Source organism: Manacus vitellinus, unplaced genomic scaffold (genome assembly GCF_001715985.3).
Source record: "Manacus vitellinus isolate BGI_N305 unplaced genomic scaffold, ASM171598v3 scaffold_74_pilon, whole genome shotgun sequence".
In the NCBI taxonomy this organism is placed as follows: domain Eukaryota; kingdom Metazoa; phylum Chordata; class Aves; order Passeriformes; family Pipridae; genus Manacus; species Manacus vitellinus.
This window is the reverse complement of record NW_021940780.1, coordinates 29,425-46,431: the sequence shown is the minus strand read 5'-3', so window position 1 is coordinate 46,431 and position 17,007 is coordinate 29,425. Positions and strand designations below refer to the sequence as shown.

The 17,007-nt window shown below is 48.6% G+C and overlaps 1 protein-coding gene across 1 annotated transcript; it reads right to left on the bottom strand.

Moving 5' to 3' along the window:
• Positions 1-11,171: 11,171 nt before the first annotated feature.
• On the bottom strand, positions 11,172-16,405 carry BMP10 (bone morphogenetic protein 10). The gene is made up of 2 exons (XM_008926281.3): positions 15,886-16,405; positions 11,172-12,447 (listed from the first exon to the last, which is right to left on the bottom strand). Exons 1-2 carry the CDS (start codon positions 16,217-16,219, stop codon positions 11,504-11,506), a joined length of 1,278 nt encoding a protein of 425 aa, XP_008924529.1. The 5' UTR covers positions 16,220-16,405; the 3' UTR covers positions 11,172-11,503.
• Between the last annotated feature and the right edge of the window lie 602 nt (positions 16,406-17,007).

Sequence of the window (17,007 nt, the reverse complement as noted above, 5' to 3'; positions counted from 1 at the left end):
TGAATTAATTTAGGAATTCACTTCATTGTATCCAAGTGTTTGGAAGGCGTGAGAGGCAAGAAAATAAAATTATCCTTCCCACATTATTCTCTCCGGATCCTGAGCCAGCCCCACTCATTCTGCCTTATCCCCTCATATTTATCAAAGTTGCATTTTTGGCATGAGGGAACTTTCCTTTTTTAGCCTGGCCACTGCTCAGAGGAGCACGTTGCTGGGGGAGGCGAGGTGGACGTGCGGGAAGTGTCCGGCCATTCCTGAGGGGGGATTGTCCCAGCCCGGAGCTTGTCCAGCCCCAGGAGCAGTGGGAACATGTTGTTCCCCATGGCAATTCCAGAGTGATCAGTCTGTCCTTCCTTTACATGGGAGCTGAAAGATACCCCCAGACCAGGCTGCTTCTGAGAAGAAAATAGTGCCAAAGTGAATGTATGGATAACTGTTCACCCAGGTGGGGAGAAAAAATGTCCCAAACTCTGGGAGCAGTCCCACTGTCCCGCTTTCCCTGTGTTTTCCTGCCACCTTGCTGCAGCACAGGGATGCCACAGGGTCCAAATGACCTGGAGGAAAAATAACCTGGGAAAAAGCAGCATCCTGGTAATGCAGGAGGAAGCAGCCATGGTAGCAGGGACAAGAGTTGTCCAAATAAGAACTTCTTTGAAGAAAATCCTCATCAGTTCTAGTCCCCCAAACCCTGCAAGTTTAGGAATTCTGAGTTGCTCAAGCTAGGAGATACCTTGAGCATTTGCATGGTGAATAATGCACAGAGGCCCCAGCTGGGACAGCTTCTTCCCTGGATAATTCATGTTGCCAAAAGCTCACCACATGCATTGTCCCCACCAAGAATAGTTCACCGAGTGTTTTCCTTTGCAAGAGTTTTCTCAGGAGATATTTCCCATAACCAGAAGTGCTCAGTGGTCAACTGGGAATCAGGTTTCTTAAGAAATGAGGTTTCTTAAGAAATAAGGTTTGTAACTTCAGCTGAATACAGAGGGACGAACTGGGTGTGATCTCCCTGGCTGTGGGCAGCAGGGCCCTCGGTGGCACTGCCACAGCAGGACTGCAGGGTGTGCTCGACCTTCAGCAAACACCAGAGCCCTCAGCAAGCTGAACAGCCCAGCGAGCAGAGAGCTGGGTGGGAAGGAAATATCCTCTTTATCCCGAGCCCGTGATGTGGGGAAGCCTCACAAAAAGCCCTTTTCATGCCTAACCCTGTCCAAAATGCCTCCCTGTGCCCAGAGCACCCTGGTGAGCCCTGCCCAGCCCAGGGCACCGACGCTGCCGGCGCCGTCAGCGGCCGCTGCTGTGGGCGGTGAAAATTTGCTTTATCACGTGTAAAAGCACTGTGATATTTCAGCTCTTCTCACACAGCGTGCTGATAACGGGGATGGGGACAGGGCAGCAGGAATCTCACCAGCTGGCCCAAATGTTAGCTGCATCCAGGGAGCTGTTTCCAAGCGGGTGGGTTCCCAAAGCAGCCAGGGAGGCAGAGGCCAGGCTTTGACCTCTTATTAACAAAACAAGCGTCAGTTTGGCACCTGCTCTCTGAGCATGTGAGAGGTAAATCTTTCCTTTCCCCACAGCACTGCCTTGTTTCCTTCCTCATCTCCCTGATAAAGGCTGGCACAGGCTGCCATCCAGCCTGAGAGTCTCCCCTTGCCCTCCATGTGCTCTGGATGAGATCCACACTCAACCCCGAGGGCCATTGGCAGTTTTGAGTCTTCTCAGTGACACCTTTACCCTGTGTGTCCCCTCCTGGGGCTCAGAGGGTGGATTTTTGGATGCTGCTAAGTGTTGCCTTCATATGCATCCAACATTTCTGATGCCACTAGAACTCTAGTGCTCATTTTAGGTGCTGAGCTCTGTGGAAATGCCATTCCAAAAGGAGTCAGGAGGTCAGCCAAGCACCCCAAGGACAGTTGTTCCCAACATGACAGCTACAGACAGCGAAAGGTCAAAATGTCCACTGGAAACTGGAGTGTTGTCACACCCTGGGAAGGGATGGTTCCATTAGGGGAGTGGGAACATCCTGCTCCTTCACTGTATTCCTCCTATCCAGTGTAAAGAAAGCTCCGTGAAGTCTGAAATGGGGATAAATCCCATTTACAGTTTGCAGAAGGCATGTTTAGAAACTCATTAGCTCCAAAAGACAGTATCTTTCCCCCAGCTGGCAGTGGAAGGGCATTGGCTTGGGGTCAAGGATAGCACAAGAAGGTATGGAAAGGTATCAGCAGATTAAATTGCTGTCATCCACTCTGACCCGCTTGTGCTCGCTCAGACATCAGCCCTCCCTGCTGATGGCAGCAGGGTGGCTTTAGAAATAAAATTGCAGCAGAGTCTTCGTTCCATTTGTCCCTTTGCTGTTCAGGATTCACGTGCAGGAACAGCGAAGCTTCCTCACATCCCACCAAAGGGGGAGAGGGAACTTTAATGTGCTTTGCACCTCCGGTGTTTTCAGCACCCTGGTGAGGGTCAGAGTGCTTGTGCTTCTCCTGCCTGACCTCCCCACCCTCTTTTAGCTTCAACACCAGAGCAAGGAGCCCGTGGCCTATGGAGGTGACCTTGCACCAGGCAGAGTCTGCAGCAGAGAGCTCAGCACCCACCATTCAAACCAGACTAACTCAGTCTTCAGTCCCAATGGAGGTCGAACCATCGAGGTCACACAAAATGCAGCACAGAAGAAACGAAGCCTTTTGAAAATGTTTGCAGGGCAAACATATGAGGCACCGCCAGACCAAGTCTTGGGAGACCTAAATCCCATTCCATAAATAAATAAATCCAATCTATAAATGTTTGTGATAGTAACTTGGTCTCCAGTCTCACCAGGTGACCTTCATTTTATTAAGCTCGGCCTGGAGGTTTGAGGCAGAAGTGTTGACAACATTGGTGCTGGTGGTGAAGACATTGGTTCCTTCCCTGAGAAGAATGATGCAGAAGGAGGATGGTTATTGACAGAGGAACAGCTGGGATGAAGGGAAAGGTGCAATTGTTCATTCCTAGAGGTGTTATTGTGCCCCAGAGGATCCCTCAAAGGCCGCGGCACCCCTGTGTGTGCACCAGAGCCTGCAGCAGGTCTGGCTTAACCAAGCTCTGCCCTGAAAGTTACTCCTCTCTCTTGCAGTCTGAGCAGGGGTTAATGCAGCTCCCTGAGGCCCCTGTCTAAACAGTTTCCCTGCCCTGGAGCTCATTAGTGCTGCAGGCAGTGCCTTGAGCACTGTCAGGGGGCTGGTGTGTGGCAGCCCTGCAGGAAGGACACTTGCCCTGCCAAGGATGGGCTGCTCTGCTCCCCTGACATTAACTCCTGCTCAGGGCACAGGGCTTATCTCAAACCCGCTAATTAGGGTGCACAGAGGAAGCACAAACATGCAATCAATATTATTGGGCCAAATTTGCAGCTGGTGCAAGTTGTCGATGGGCAGAGGAGTGGGAAAGAACAAGAAACCTTGTGAGCTGGAGAAATCCTGAGGGAAAAGGAGGGAGCTCAGCAAGGAAATCAACTGTGGATGAAAGGAGATTGCTTTCCATGCCAGAATAACTTCAATACTGGTACAAAGCTCTAAGGGAAATTTTGGATAGCAGGTGGTATTTGCACAAAGTCACTTTGTGTCCATCTCAGCAGCAACCAACTGCTGTAAGTCAGAATCAAATCCCTTCAACTCTATCAACAGCTGCATCAGCCCAGGAGCCTCCAAATGGTGTGGGACTCAGTTTCCTGTGGATCCTCACTGTCATTTTAACCCAGGGGGAATTCAGGGTGGGATTGGGGAGAGTGGTTCTGCTGAGGGAGCAATGACTGGTGAACCCAGCTCCCAGTGCTTTAGGACTGCTAAAAGGGCTCCTCGTTCCTCCAGTACAACCTGTGCTCTGCTTGCAGCTCAGCTGGGTCATGTGGCAGGCTGGATGGAGGCTTCTCTGGGCCAGGATATGGAGCTGGGCATCTAAAATCATGCAATCACAGGATGGTTTGGGTTGGAAGGGACCTTAAAGAGCATCGAGTTCCAGCCGCCCTACCATGGGCAGGGACACCTTCCACTAGCCCAGGTTGCTCCAACCTGACCTTGGACACTTCCAGGGATGGGGCAACCTCAGCTTCTTGGGGCAACCTGTGCCAGGGCCTCTCCACCCTTAGAGGGAGAAATTCCCTTCATACATGTAATGTAAATTTATTTTAACCTAAATTTTATAAATAACCCAAAACCCGGCGACGATAAAAGCAAACAGAGCATGATCAGTTCTGCAGTTTTGCAGCTTTGCTTTCCCACTCTCCTGATTAGCCAGCGGTGACAGCTCAGGAAACGGATTCCACCAAATCTCACAACAACTGATCTGAGCTGCTCTAATCTCGGGGGAGATAAGGAGTTGCTACAGCAAAGCCAACATAAACCTGAGCTCTGGAAGGCTGGGCTGTTGTTTAGCCCCTGTTGCTAGTCAGCTACTGTACTTGATTTCAGAGACCACCCTGTATTTAAACCTTCTCACTTAACTCAACACGTATATTTTCAACACCATCTGCAGCTCCCAGCCTGGACAGCCTCAGTCACACGGGGCTGAAGGACATTGTTTGGGGAGCTCTAGTGCTGCAACGAGCATCCCCTCAGCCTGAAGTCGCTGCAGATACGACTGACAGCAGCTCCTGCAAAACAGTCATGTTAATACTGAATTAATGGTCCTGCAGTGGCCCATCTAAAAAAAACCACAACCCATTGTCTTTGCTGGCTTTCACAGAAAGTGTAATATCTGGAGATAGGGACCCCCCTTCTTTTCAGGAAGCATCACTCCCTGGCACGGAAATCCATTCCTCTCATATAATTTCCTATATTGCCGACATGTTGATTGCTTTTATCCCTCATATTTCCTTTGTTTACTTAAAAAAATGCAGTCAAAGGTCCTGCTAAGCCCTTGAAATGCTGAGCAGGAGGTGGATCAATTTGTGATGGGCATGTACCAACAGCAGAAAACAAGCAAACTTCCTATTCCCAGCAGGAGCTCTTTTGCCCTGAGCTGGCTATTTTGCAGGATATATTGCAGTAGAGATGTTTGCAAAACTCTTCTGCATTTTCTGGCATTATCTGCCCCAAGAAATACCTCAGTTTTCAGGGAGAATGCATCCATTTCCCACCAAGTTTTGCCAGCAATGTTGTGTGGTGGGTTGGGATTTGAGGGAGAAACTTTCTCACCTGATCATCAGCTCCAGTTCTGCTCTTACTGACATCTGAAGTGACTCCCTGAGGGGCAGGAGGGTCAATTGGGATTTACTAGGTTGTATCTGAAAACAAAACCCCTCGACTGCTGCAGGAGAAGTCCAGGGAGAAGCAGGGAGAGCTGGACCCCCTTCCACTATTCATCTTCTTGACAAGGGTATCAAAAGGTGGATGTTTCCACTTTTATCGGGGGAAAGAAGCAGCAGTTCCAAGGGCTGCTCCTTCCACTGCTCTCCAGGGCCCTGCATTTCTCCAGGAAGCTGCTCCTGCATGAGGGACAGACACGGACTCCAGTCCCGTTCCCGGGAAGGACGGCGGAGCCAAGGCCGGAGAACACACGGAGCGAGCCTGGGATGGGGAGGGACAGAGGGATGGGGCGAGTAGGGAGGGGAGAGGGGGGAAGGAGAGGGAGGCAAGATCAGCCAGACCTGTTCCCAAAATGTTCCCTGGGGCTGTGAGGTCATTCCAAAACCCACCCCTGTAGTGGGATGTGGAACTGTGACGATGACTCTGATAAAACTCCTGCCTTTGGAAATCACTGCCTTTGTGGTTTGGAGAGAGACAGTTTGGGTTTGATTTTTCAATGGGTGTCTCTTTTTCAGTGGGCTGATAGAGCAAAAATTTGCTTTTTGTTCTTATTAAGAAGCTTTTAAAGAAGTCTTCCAAATCTTCCCAATGTCTTCATAGATACGAGAAAGAAATTCCTCCCTGTGGGGGTGGGGAGGCCCTGGCACAGGTTGCCCAGAGAAGCTGTGGCTGCCCCATCCTGGAAGTGTCCAAGGCCAGGTTGGATGGGGCTTGGAGCAACCTGGGCTCGTGGAAGGTGTCCCTGCCCATGGCAGGGGGTGGCACTGGATGAGCTTTAAGGTCCCTTCCACCCCAAACCATTCTGTGATTCTGTGATTCTGAGTTCCTTTGTGCAGCAGTAGGTCTGACAGTCTGCTTCCTTTGGGAATGTCCAGGGGTGCTGGGCCATCACCTCAGCTCCTCTTTGGGTTCCAGTTCTGCCAACTGACCAGCCCTGTCCAGCTACAGCAGCTTCAGACCAGGCTGTGCCAAACCTGCCCCTTGTGTCTGGAGGATGTTCCAGGCAGACACATTTTGGGGCCTTTTATCTGTCCTCATTCAGACATTCAAACTCCAGAAATTCGAGTGCATCTGTGCTGTCCCTTTACTTGCAGGGCAGAGAAAGGGGTGTCACCTCCTCTCTTTATCCAGTGTCAGTGCCAGACACCCCTTGGGTCATTCCTGAGCTGTGCCAAGACTTTCCCTCAAATCTGTCTCATTTCACACCCAGGGAAATCACACCATTACCCTGAGTGGGTCCATACAGGAGGAAAAACTCATTATTTCTCCTTTGAACTTCAAAGCAGGAGTTTGGAGTAAGATGAGGGTCGTGTTTTGTGGCTGGTTTGTGCTTTCTGTGACCAGAAGCACTTCCCTGTGCTCTGCACTCCTGACATTGCCTGTGCTAGAAATACACAGCTCTGGCCAAAATGCCTGCTCCCAGCAGCAATATTCAACAGTAATACTCTCCACATAATAAACCTCTTCTTCCAAGGGGCGCTGATAAGAATTTCCATTTTTAGTTGAGGGCAAATGAACCGTTCAGCCTTTTATTTGTTGCTGCTGCAATTGAAGAAGGAGCAGAAGCTAATTTTTTAACTTTTCCTGTAAATAGTGCATTAATGAAGACAGATGGGTCAGCAATATAAACAAAAGCTCTATCTCAAGCTGGTTTTGTTCTGGTTTTGTTTCCCAATATAGTAAGCAAACCACCATCCCCCTGGTTCCCATCCTATTAACCGTGTTTGCACTCCAAATGTTGAACTGGGTCCTGAGGAAGTTTAAATTAACACTGGGCTGTAGTTTTTCAAACACTCAAAGCAGATGTTCAAGTGCCAGGAAATCTTCCTGTTTTGGTTTTTTTCCCCCCCGAAAATGAATAGATTTTACTTTTTTTTTGGCTCAATGTGTTTCACAGAAAATCCCAAACTGCACCTCTCCCTGTAGGTGACCCAGGCACCCAAACTGCCCTGGGCTGGCAAAAACTTCATGATCCTTTGTTATTCCTACACTGCTGGAGGTTCTGGTTTGCTTTGCTCTCTGAGCAATCTAGGAAGGGCAGTGCAGCTGCTGGTGCTTGGGAGGAGAAGTTGGGAATAAGTTCTGGCTGCTGCTTTGGATGATGATTTATTTAGGAGATGATTTTCCCTAAGTGACCTTGGCTTTGGGGAGGTTCATCCTCCCGTCTTCAGCTCCAGCTCACCTGGCAGGGCACAGTGACTTTGGAAAGAGATATGTCCACAATATCCAGAAATACTTTATTCCCCAGGGATTGGCATTTGGGCACCTCCAAATGGGAACAGCACGAGCCAGCCCAGGCACTGCCAGGGAGAAGGGGTGCCCTGTTTTCCTGCCAGAACAGTCTCTTGTCCCCAGGCTCACAGACCACCCCAAACAGAGGGGTCTGCCCAGAGCAAGGGGCCGGCAGGGCTGGGGCAGCCGGGGCAGCAAAACCACACTGGGCTGTGAAGCTCGAACACCCAGAAAGCTGGGAATTCGTATCCTCAATCAGCTCCAGAGGGCACTGCAGAGCCAGCCCGGACTCCAGGGATCACACCCAGGAGAGGGTCAGGGAAAGGAACCTTTGGGGAGAAATCTGTTGGCGGGATTTTACCCGCCCTGCAGAGAGCTGAGATGTGGATCATTCCAGGGAACCTCAAACTTCCAAGAGCTTGGTGAAATCTGGCCCTGGTGCTGAGTGTTTGCTCAGGAGACACAGCTGCCAGGGTTTCTTCACAGGCAAAGAGATGAGTGAGATATCTTGAAGTTCTTGCTCTCCCAGAGGCATGGTGGGAGTTGATTTAGGAGCAGCAATCCAAGACCAAAGCTCTTCCCTCTGCTCCCTCCCTGATTTGCTCTCCAGGCTCTTCCTCTCTTTGGATCATCTGTTTCTGCTCCCAACCCTTTGCCTGTCCTTTTTACACAGCATCCAGCAAAAAAGGGGCTCCATAGCTACTCACACTTCCCTGTTCATATTCAACTAGAAACAAATGAAAGCAAAAATCCAAGTGCTGTTGATGATTTTGGTGAGAGAGGGTTGCTTTGGTTGCACACAATAATTCAGAGGTGGATTGATGGATGGATCGATGCACACCAGTATTTAATGGGACAAATAAAGTTTTTTAGAAACAGAAGTCACAGTATTAATGTAGATGGATGGAAGGAAGGAGTAAAGAAACAAAGGAAGTGAAAACATGCAGTGAAATATTTTTTCAGGGGCTTGGAACATTTTTCCAGGGAGTCCTGACATTACCATCACTCCCAGCTCAGCCCTGGCTCTTGTCACACACTCACCATGTTATTTGTGAGTGTCATGTCTATTTGGACAGGGGCATTTAAAGCCAAGCACTTTTGAGCTTGCAGAAACAACCTCAATGTGCTACTTAGGGAAAGCTCTTTATAAAATAACTGTTCTAATTTATTTTTGGTGGTATTTTGTCTAGTCTCTGCCATCAGCTGCCTGAACATCCAACAAATGCCTTTGTGTATTCAAAGGTAAGGGAAAAGGAAGGTGTGGTTTTGCTCAAAAGGCAGGTGTGCAATGCTGGCAGAGAAATCATAAATGAAACACCACCCTCAGCAGTTCCAGTCTCAGGTTCTGAACTGCACAGGGGCAGCTGGAGGATTCAAGGGATGCTCAGTTTTCTCCCAAAACAGCACAGTGAGACACAGCTCATGCTTTACTTCTTTCACCACAGACTCTGCTGAAATGCTCCTCATCCAGAACAGTCCTTTGTCTTTATAAAGAAAAGTTACTCAGAGCAAGAGACTGGCTGGCCCCTGACTCTAAAAGCTGTCATTGATATTTACTGATATTTTCACTGATCTTGTAAGAATTCAGACATGCAGGTTCACTGACTGATAACTGACCCACTGCCCAGGTTTGCTTTGTGCTGTAACACCCCCCACACTCTGCTCTGTCACAGCAAACCTCTGCCAGAAAGCGAGAAGGCTCTTTCTCTCAGCCCCTCTGCTTTGCTGCTTGAGAATTTGTAGTGATTATGGGCAATTACAGTGGGTTACACATTTTTTTAAGGCACAGACCCTCCTACCCCGTTCAGAGACGTTGGTGCTGTCAGGAAAGGACAGTGGTGCAAAAAGCAAATCACTGCCACGGGACCAGTCGCAGAAAAGAGATGATAAAAGCAAATGTCGGATTATCTCCCTAATGCTGGATTATCACTCCTAACAAGGTGAATGGCTTGTCTTGGCAAATGGCTTCATAAGAATCATGGATAGTTTTGAAAGGGTCTGTGTGGTCACACTTCAACCGCTGGCTGCTCCAGTTCATGTCAGCAGAGCAAATCTCACACCTCTCACGAATTCCTCCAGCGTGCCACTAACCACAGGCTCAGATTGCAGAGTGGCTCAGGGGAAAGGTCTGGGAGCGGTGTCAGTCACTCTCAGTGTGAGGAATAAAGCAATATAACTATCTGGAAACAGGCAGCATGAGTGGAGGCTGCATAACTCTACAATAAACTACACAGCTGGGCACTTAAAGCCATGATACCCCTGCAAGAGGAGTCATACATTGGACAAGACCAAACGTGCTCCAGAACGCTCCTGAAATCACTGCAGGGAGGGAACAGCCCTGCAAACAAGGGAGGAAACCGTGGCCTGTGGGATTTACCAATATCTAGGGGAGAAGATAAATCAGCAGCCCCACCCACTGTGCAGCACAACTCAACAGAGAGATTCCACGTCAGATAGGATCAGTACAAGGTTTTATCCAAGTGGGATTACACACCAGCACAAAAATAAAACATTCTGTATTCTACATTATATTACAAAGGCAGACAGTCAATAAATAGGTCAATAAATTATGGGAAGCACAGAAGAGCGTGTGTGAAAACAGGTGAAACTGGGTTTAGTTGGTGCATGATAATGTCTTTTGTGTTCATTCCCATGAAGTGTTGGAGTGATTCTTTCGAAGACTCTTATCACTTCCAGGGAAGATAACTTTCCCTTAAAAGTGTAAAACAGATGCAGGGACAGTACAGTAGGCTCTGGTACGGGCTAAAAGAGTCAACATCACTTACACTTTCCCAAGAATCTGACAAATTTGCAGCTTAGTATAAATAAAGTGACGGGTCTATTGTTTCTCAGCTCCGACACCTCCTTATCGCCGGGATTTGTTGCGGAGGAGTGGCGGAAACATGGCATGTGACTCCTTCTTTATGGTTTGGGGAGGGGGGCAACGTCTTTATGAATTGACAACTCCAGCACTCACAGAAAGGGAAGATCCTCCCCGTCCCACTGGGTCGAAGGGGTTTGCTGTTCTGCCCTGCTCTGTGCAGACTTGGTGCAGCACTGCTTGGCCACTGGAGTGGGATTGTGTGGCTGCATCATCTGGAACTTACTGGACTGAGTAGGGGGATAAATTTCTTAGCTAGGACAATTTTAGGTGGTACAATTTCAGGGATTCAGGAAATGTTCAGCACCTCTTTCTGCCACTCAAAGCTCTGGCCCTTGAGAGACAACCCGTGGCCACCACAGCAAAACCAGAGCTTACGCAGACTGGTTTTGGACTAAACCTGCACAGGGGTAATTTCTTGCCATGGCCCACACCTGGCACTGCTTCTGGACCCTTTGTTTTCATAAGGAAGGTGGGAAAGGAAACAGTTCCCTTCAGCTCCAGATGCCAAATCATCCCTGCCACTTACCTTGAACTGAGACAGGGAAAGAGTAAGGAAAGGAATAAGAAAAAAGGGAAAAAAGTCTAACTCCTTGTTGTGCCTTAGTGATTTAGAATGATCAGACAGAGAATAAGATCTACAGAGATAAATTTAAAAAATTGAGCATGTAAAGATCTTTATAAAGATTTTACAGAGAACTGAACAATCTAGATGTGACAGGCCATAGCTCACCTATCTTTAGCAGCCCTGTCCATGCCAATGAACACTGAGAAAGTACAAAAATATGCCTTTATTTCCGAGAGTTTAAATGTGCCCCTTTGGCACAAAGAACTCTCCCAAACAATCCAATGATCTGCTCCATGCCCTGATGGGAGGAGGGACTGGGTCATAATTTGGACAGTGAAGAACAGCAAGAAGGAAGCAATGGACCAAAATATACAATCCCTGCGGTCGTACGACTTGCCCGTTCCCCAGAACAGGAAACACACAATTATCTGTACATGCCTCATTAAATAACCTCATTAAATAGCAAATCTGAAATGTACAAATTTACAGACTGAATCATTAAATACTCCCCCTGTGCCCTCCCCTGTGCCTTCCCTCCTACTATCTGCAGCCACACTCTGAGACCACCATGCCCTCGTATTTGAACTTGTAGGTGACCACCCCTGCATCCAAGTAGAGAATAGAGATGGGGTCGAGTTTGGTGGGCACGCAGCAGGCCTTGGAGGCTTTCTGGGGGTTCTTCAGGTGAACCAAAGTCTTGACGATGGCGTGCTTGGTCGGTGTGACGTGCTCTGTCAAGGGGTAGGAGCACAATCCGTGGCACTCGTAGGCCTCGTACCCCGCGGGGGCGATGATCCAGGAATCCCAGCCGATCTCCTTGAAGTCGATGTAGAGCGGAGTCTTTTTGCAATAGTTGCCCTTTGCGTTCCTGCGGATGCGGGCGGTGGAGTCGTAGATGATGTTGGAGCGCATCTGGAGCAGCGCCTCCTCGCCGGGCTGGCCGTGGAAGTGGCCAACCTCCAGCTGCTCCAAGTCCATCAGCTGCTCGTGGTCTATCATCTCGTTCAGCTCTTCCTTCTCCTCCTTCTTGTCGTTGCTCTGGTCGTCGGAGTACACAACCAGCAGGGGCACGTGCTTGGCCTCGGAGTTGATGTCGATGTCGAGTTTCCCCTCCCCGTCCCGCTCCTCCCCTTCCCTGCCCTCGATGTGAACCTCCAGCCGGTGCGTGGTCAGCCCGGCCCTTCTCCAGCGCCGGATGGCCTCGGTGACCTCAAAGCTCTCCCACTCGCTGCTCGTGCCGTAGATCTGCCGGGATGCCAGGGCCATCAGCTTTCTCTCTTCTCCTACCCCCACGTGGACGTTCTCCAGCACTTCAAAAATGGTGACTTTCCTGTCCAGCCCCTCGTAGAGCATCTGGTCCCGCTCCACCAGGGTGTAGAGCCTCAGCTCGGCCATGGTGACCTCCTCATGGTGAGGGATGGAGACGTTGAAGAGAAGAGGGTATTTCCGAATCCCTGTGACACCAGTAGGATGGGAATCCAAGTCTGGAAAGGACAAAGATCAGATACTTTAGAAGGATGTCAGTACATCCAGAAACACACGCACTGAAGTTTATCCCACATGTTTTCCATTGCTTGGTTTCAACTAAACAGCTCTAGGAAAGTGTTTTTTCAGCACTTCCCAAAACCGTACTTGGAGAAAAGGCCAACTTTATTTTAGATGTCAAAGGACATGCTACAGACCATAAACCTGGATTTAGACATTTTCCTACTAGCCCCAGCCCTTCCAGAGACTTCCTTCCCAGCTGGAAGGATTATATATCAAAAATGTGTGACCTAATACTGAAATACAAATCACTCCTAGGTTGCTGCAAAGCAACTATTTAATAAACAGGGAAAAACTTTCCTCAGTGTCAGAGGAAGGGAAGAAGGGGGTGGCACTGGAGTGAATGTGAAATGGGCGATGTAAAAGCTGCATATGCAAGGATCTGTGTCTGCTCGGTGCTTCTGAGCTAACAAGTATTCCCTGCTGCTCAGACATCCCTCAGACACTGCAAAGGCCAAGCACTGGTGGAGGAAAAGTTGCTCTGAGAGGTGTAAAGGTTCCTGGTTGGGAAGAGCAGGTGGTGAACACCCAGTGTGACCCTCCAGAGCATCAGTCCTGCCACAGACCCAGGGAACAGTCAAACAGGGCACTCAGCCAGGCCCCCGTGGCAGCTTTAGTTGACAAAACATGTAAGAAGTACAATGTCTGCCTGTCCTGTCTGTGCTTGCTTGGACACAGACAAGGTGCAGTTCTGCCCCAGTGCAGGGACTGGCTCCCTGGGGGGATTCACTGCCCCCTCAGAACCCAGAAAACACATCAGGACACAGCCACTGTAATTTCTGCAAAGGCAAACTCTTCATCTCTGACTACTCCGTTTTTCATATCTTTGTAGAAAACTGACACTGATAAAGCTGCAAGTACTGGCCATGCTCCACCAGTGCACTTAGGCAAGCAGTTAATTACCATCAGCACCTGACTTGTCCTGCTTAATTCCAGTTTGAGGCTTTGAGGCACCTGCCTTTTTATTTTTTATTTTTTTTTCATTCTGAATTTTCATCTGTTCATAACTAAAAATAATGAGGGGTGATTCTGCTTCCATTTCCCTGCATGTCAGTTGGTAAAGGTGGTGCACAGTGCCAGGGTAGGAGCAGACTGGGAGCTAAAGGCAATGTTATCTAAGCTGAGCTATAGTCACCACACTGGAAGTAATCTTTGGGGTTTCCTAGACCTTAACAAAGCTTACAAATAAGGCCAGGGTGGAGAAATTCCACTTGATCATATGGAAGATGAGCACAAGGAATTTCCCAGGAGGAAGGGGAAGGCCACACCACGTGTAAGAAGCTGAGTGTTAGCAGGGCAGGAGAGATGGTCCATTCTAAGCCAGGTTGTGACTCTGCTCTTCAGCTGGAAAGTGCATAGGGTGAAAGATCTCCTGCTGTTCCCAGTACATCCCTAGTAGGGTCAGGAAGGAAGATTTGGAGTCCACAGGAAAATAAAATTTTCCCATGGGGCTTTTATTCAGGTATTAAGAACTGATTACAGCCCCATTTACAACATTATGGTCCATGGTTTAAAACAAAGAGCAAGTTCCAGTCATGCAGCCTGTTATATTTCTATAATAAAGGATTTAATGGAAAATAATGAAATTGTCGTTACTGCCAATTTTCAGCAGGAAAGGAAACAACAAAAATGTCATGGTCTCTTTCTCCTGTCCTTATCATTACAAATAATGAATTTCTCTATCGAAAGAGCTCTTTAGCATGAAATAGATGGTTCTGGGTTTCACAGACTTTCAGGACACATGGCAAACATTGACTGCATGGTCCTTCAGCCGTGTGCAGTTACGAAGCTGGGTTAACATCAGCAGTCTGACTTCACATCGTGCTGGTTCGGACTGGAGGAGGGGAGAGAAACACTGAAATGGCAGAAGTTTAAGCCAAGTTTACCTCACCTGGTGTAGAACTTCTGCAGTGATGACACAGGTATGGGATGGCAGAGAGCTGCCAACCCCACCTGTGATGCTGGCAAAGGTCAGTCAGTGCCACTTCAGTGCTGCAAACCTGGATTTCGGTTTTGCAGATGGAATGATTTCAGAGTTATGTCCCTAAACTATTTTTCTTGAGTATATTGTTCTTGGCATTTTTTATGCCATTAATTTTTTCCAAACAGTACAAATTGAGAAGAGAACAACCCCAGTCCTGTGCATGTCCTCACTCCTGCAGCTGAGCAGAGATGGGCACGGCTCTGCAGGTGAGCATCTGGGCATAACTGGCTTGCCACCAACCCTCCAAAGAACTTCTCCACGCTGGAGAAGGTGTGTAAAGAACCTTTAAACCACAAAGTAGTGCCTCTTCAAACCAGAAACTCGCTGCTGGCAAAAGGTGCCCGGGCCTGGCAGGAGGTCAGAGCAGAGCAGGGCTTTGGGATTCTCTCCTGGCATCTCACTGCACTGCAGAACTCAAATGACTTCCATGGAGCCTCCCCTCATAGCTCATCATTTTGAATATGCAAATGTTAGAGAAAAAGCAAAACTATCTTTGACTTCTCTAATTAAAGTAACAAAGCATGAGAGAGACCCCGTGGCAGTTTGAACAGCTGCGTGTGCCCCTGAGAAGTCACACGTGAATCAAGTGGAGTAATGGGAATTTGGAACTGGTTAGTTGAAAAACATTTTTAACAAAACCTGCGTTGGTGTAAAAAGGCATTGGCAAATTACTGATTGTTAGTACTGAAGAATTGTCTCATCCTTGTTGAACTGAGAGGGAATGATGAAGGAAAAACATACAGGGAAATGACCTAAGGGCAGAGTTAGACTTCTTCAGATTTTGTTTGTTTGTTTGCTTGTTTTTATTAGGAAATACTTTGGTCCTCCAAAGTAAAGCCTAAGGGTTATCCAATATTCCACTTCACATATTTCTATGTATTTGTTGGACTGTGCTCCAGAGCCAAAGGAAGAAACCATTACAAACACCACAGGGATCAATAGTGAGAGGATATTAACAGAAAGCTGTATTTGGTTAAGCTCATAATAGGAAAATATTGCACCTCTGAACAGTGTGTAAAAACATCTCTTGCCTTCATTTCAAATATCACTGAAGGTACCCATTTGAAAAACCAACCAGCTAATTGGGGTGTCGTTACAGGGATAAAGAAAATGATGCACCGAAATTATATGTGGTGCTGCCCAAATATGAAAGGCATATTTTCCCCCAAAACCTTGCAGTCTCCAGAGCAAAGGACAAGGGATCTGTCCCACAAGATGTGGGATCTGGGCAGCCCTGGCACACCCAGTGTCAACTGCTGATTTCCAAGACCATCCTCACCTAAAGGCCTTTTTCTGCAGCTCAGCTCGTGCTCAGTGACTGGCCAAGACATTTCGCTCTGACTCTAAAGACGCTCGTTTCTATTCTCTTCTCTCAGAGATGCACATTTCTTACCTTCATTTTTGAAGCTCCTGATGATGTTTGCAGAAGGCATCGATGTCCTGTCGGTGGCAAACCTGTTGTACAGCTCTAGCATGTACTCTGGTGGGTCCACCTTGGCCGACTCGTGCAGGGGAATGTCGGAGAGGTTCAAGGTCTTCAAAAACTCGTTCTTCATATTCTGGAGCAGCGTGTTGAAATCAACCCCATCCTGCTCGGAGAGAATCTCGTCGAAAAGAGGCGCGTCTTCCTCCAAGGAAGAGTGCTCCAGGCTCAGGATGGGACTGCAGGCAGCAAGGTGAACCAGGAGGGAGAGGACAGCCCACAGCTGGAGCACTATGGAATCCATGGCGCCGCTCGAGCCTCCAACCTCAACGGGCTCTGGCTCCCGTGAGGGCGAAGTGGCCGTTTTATCCCCTGGGTTGTGCGCGGCTCGTGTCACACAGAGATGACAAGTTTGGAAGCTCTTGTCTTGAAACTTGTGATCCGTCCTGTCTGTCTCCCCCTTCCCCCTCCCCAAGACCAGGGCCCGGTAATTGGATCTGACTTGCTCTCTGCTATGGCCGCCTTGCCTCCCTTATCTCGGGCAGCGTGAGCTGCTCACCAGATTTGTTGCTATCTCGCAATCCCCTCTCCCTTAATGAGCGTTTTGTAAACATTCTGCGCAGGACACTCAGAGATAGGACAAGTTTCTCCTCGGAGAGGAACTGCCCTTTCTCTCTCCCTCCTGGTTGCCGACTTCCTCCGCCGTGCGTGAACGGCTTTGCTCCACGCAGATTTCAACCAACACGTAAATTCCACAGAGCCTCTGTCCAAGTGCATCCATTTCACACCAAGGGCAAACAGCAGCTCCCTCAAGGTAACAACCCTACCCTTTTCCAAACTATTTTAGAGTCAAGTCTTTATGGTACACTTACAAAGGAATTTCTTTGGGAAAAGTTCCGTTCTGTGCTTGTCCAGCACAAAGCCCGGGACAAGAGCTCTCGGTTCACCCACAGCACCGGAGTCACGAGGCCCTGGATGTGGAGCAGCACATGAGCTCAAGATGAGCAAGGAGAATAGCATCCTGCAAGGAGCAGGGAGTTGGACTTGGTGTTCCTTACGGGCCCCTTCCAACTTGAGGTATTCCGTGATTCT

What these genes read in the sequence shown, in the direction of transcription:
- BMP10 (XM_008926281.3), bottom strand. Translation starts at nt 16,219, where the DNA reads ATGGATTCCATAGTGCTCCAGCTGTGGGCTGTCCTCTCCCTCCTGGTT. An exon ending in CAGGAGCTTCAAAAATGAAG is followed by an intron (nt 12,448 to 15,885) that starts GTAAGAAATGTG and finishes TGTCCTTTCCAG; the next exon opens with ACTTGGATTCCCATCCTACT.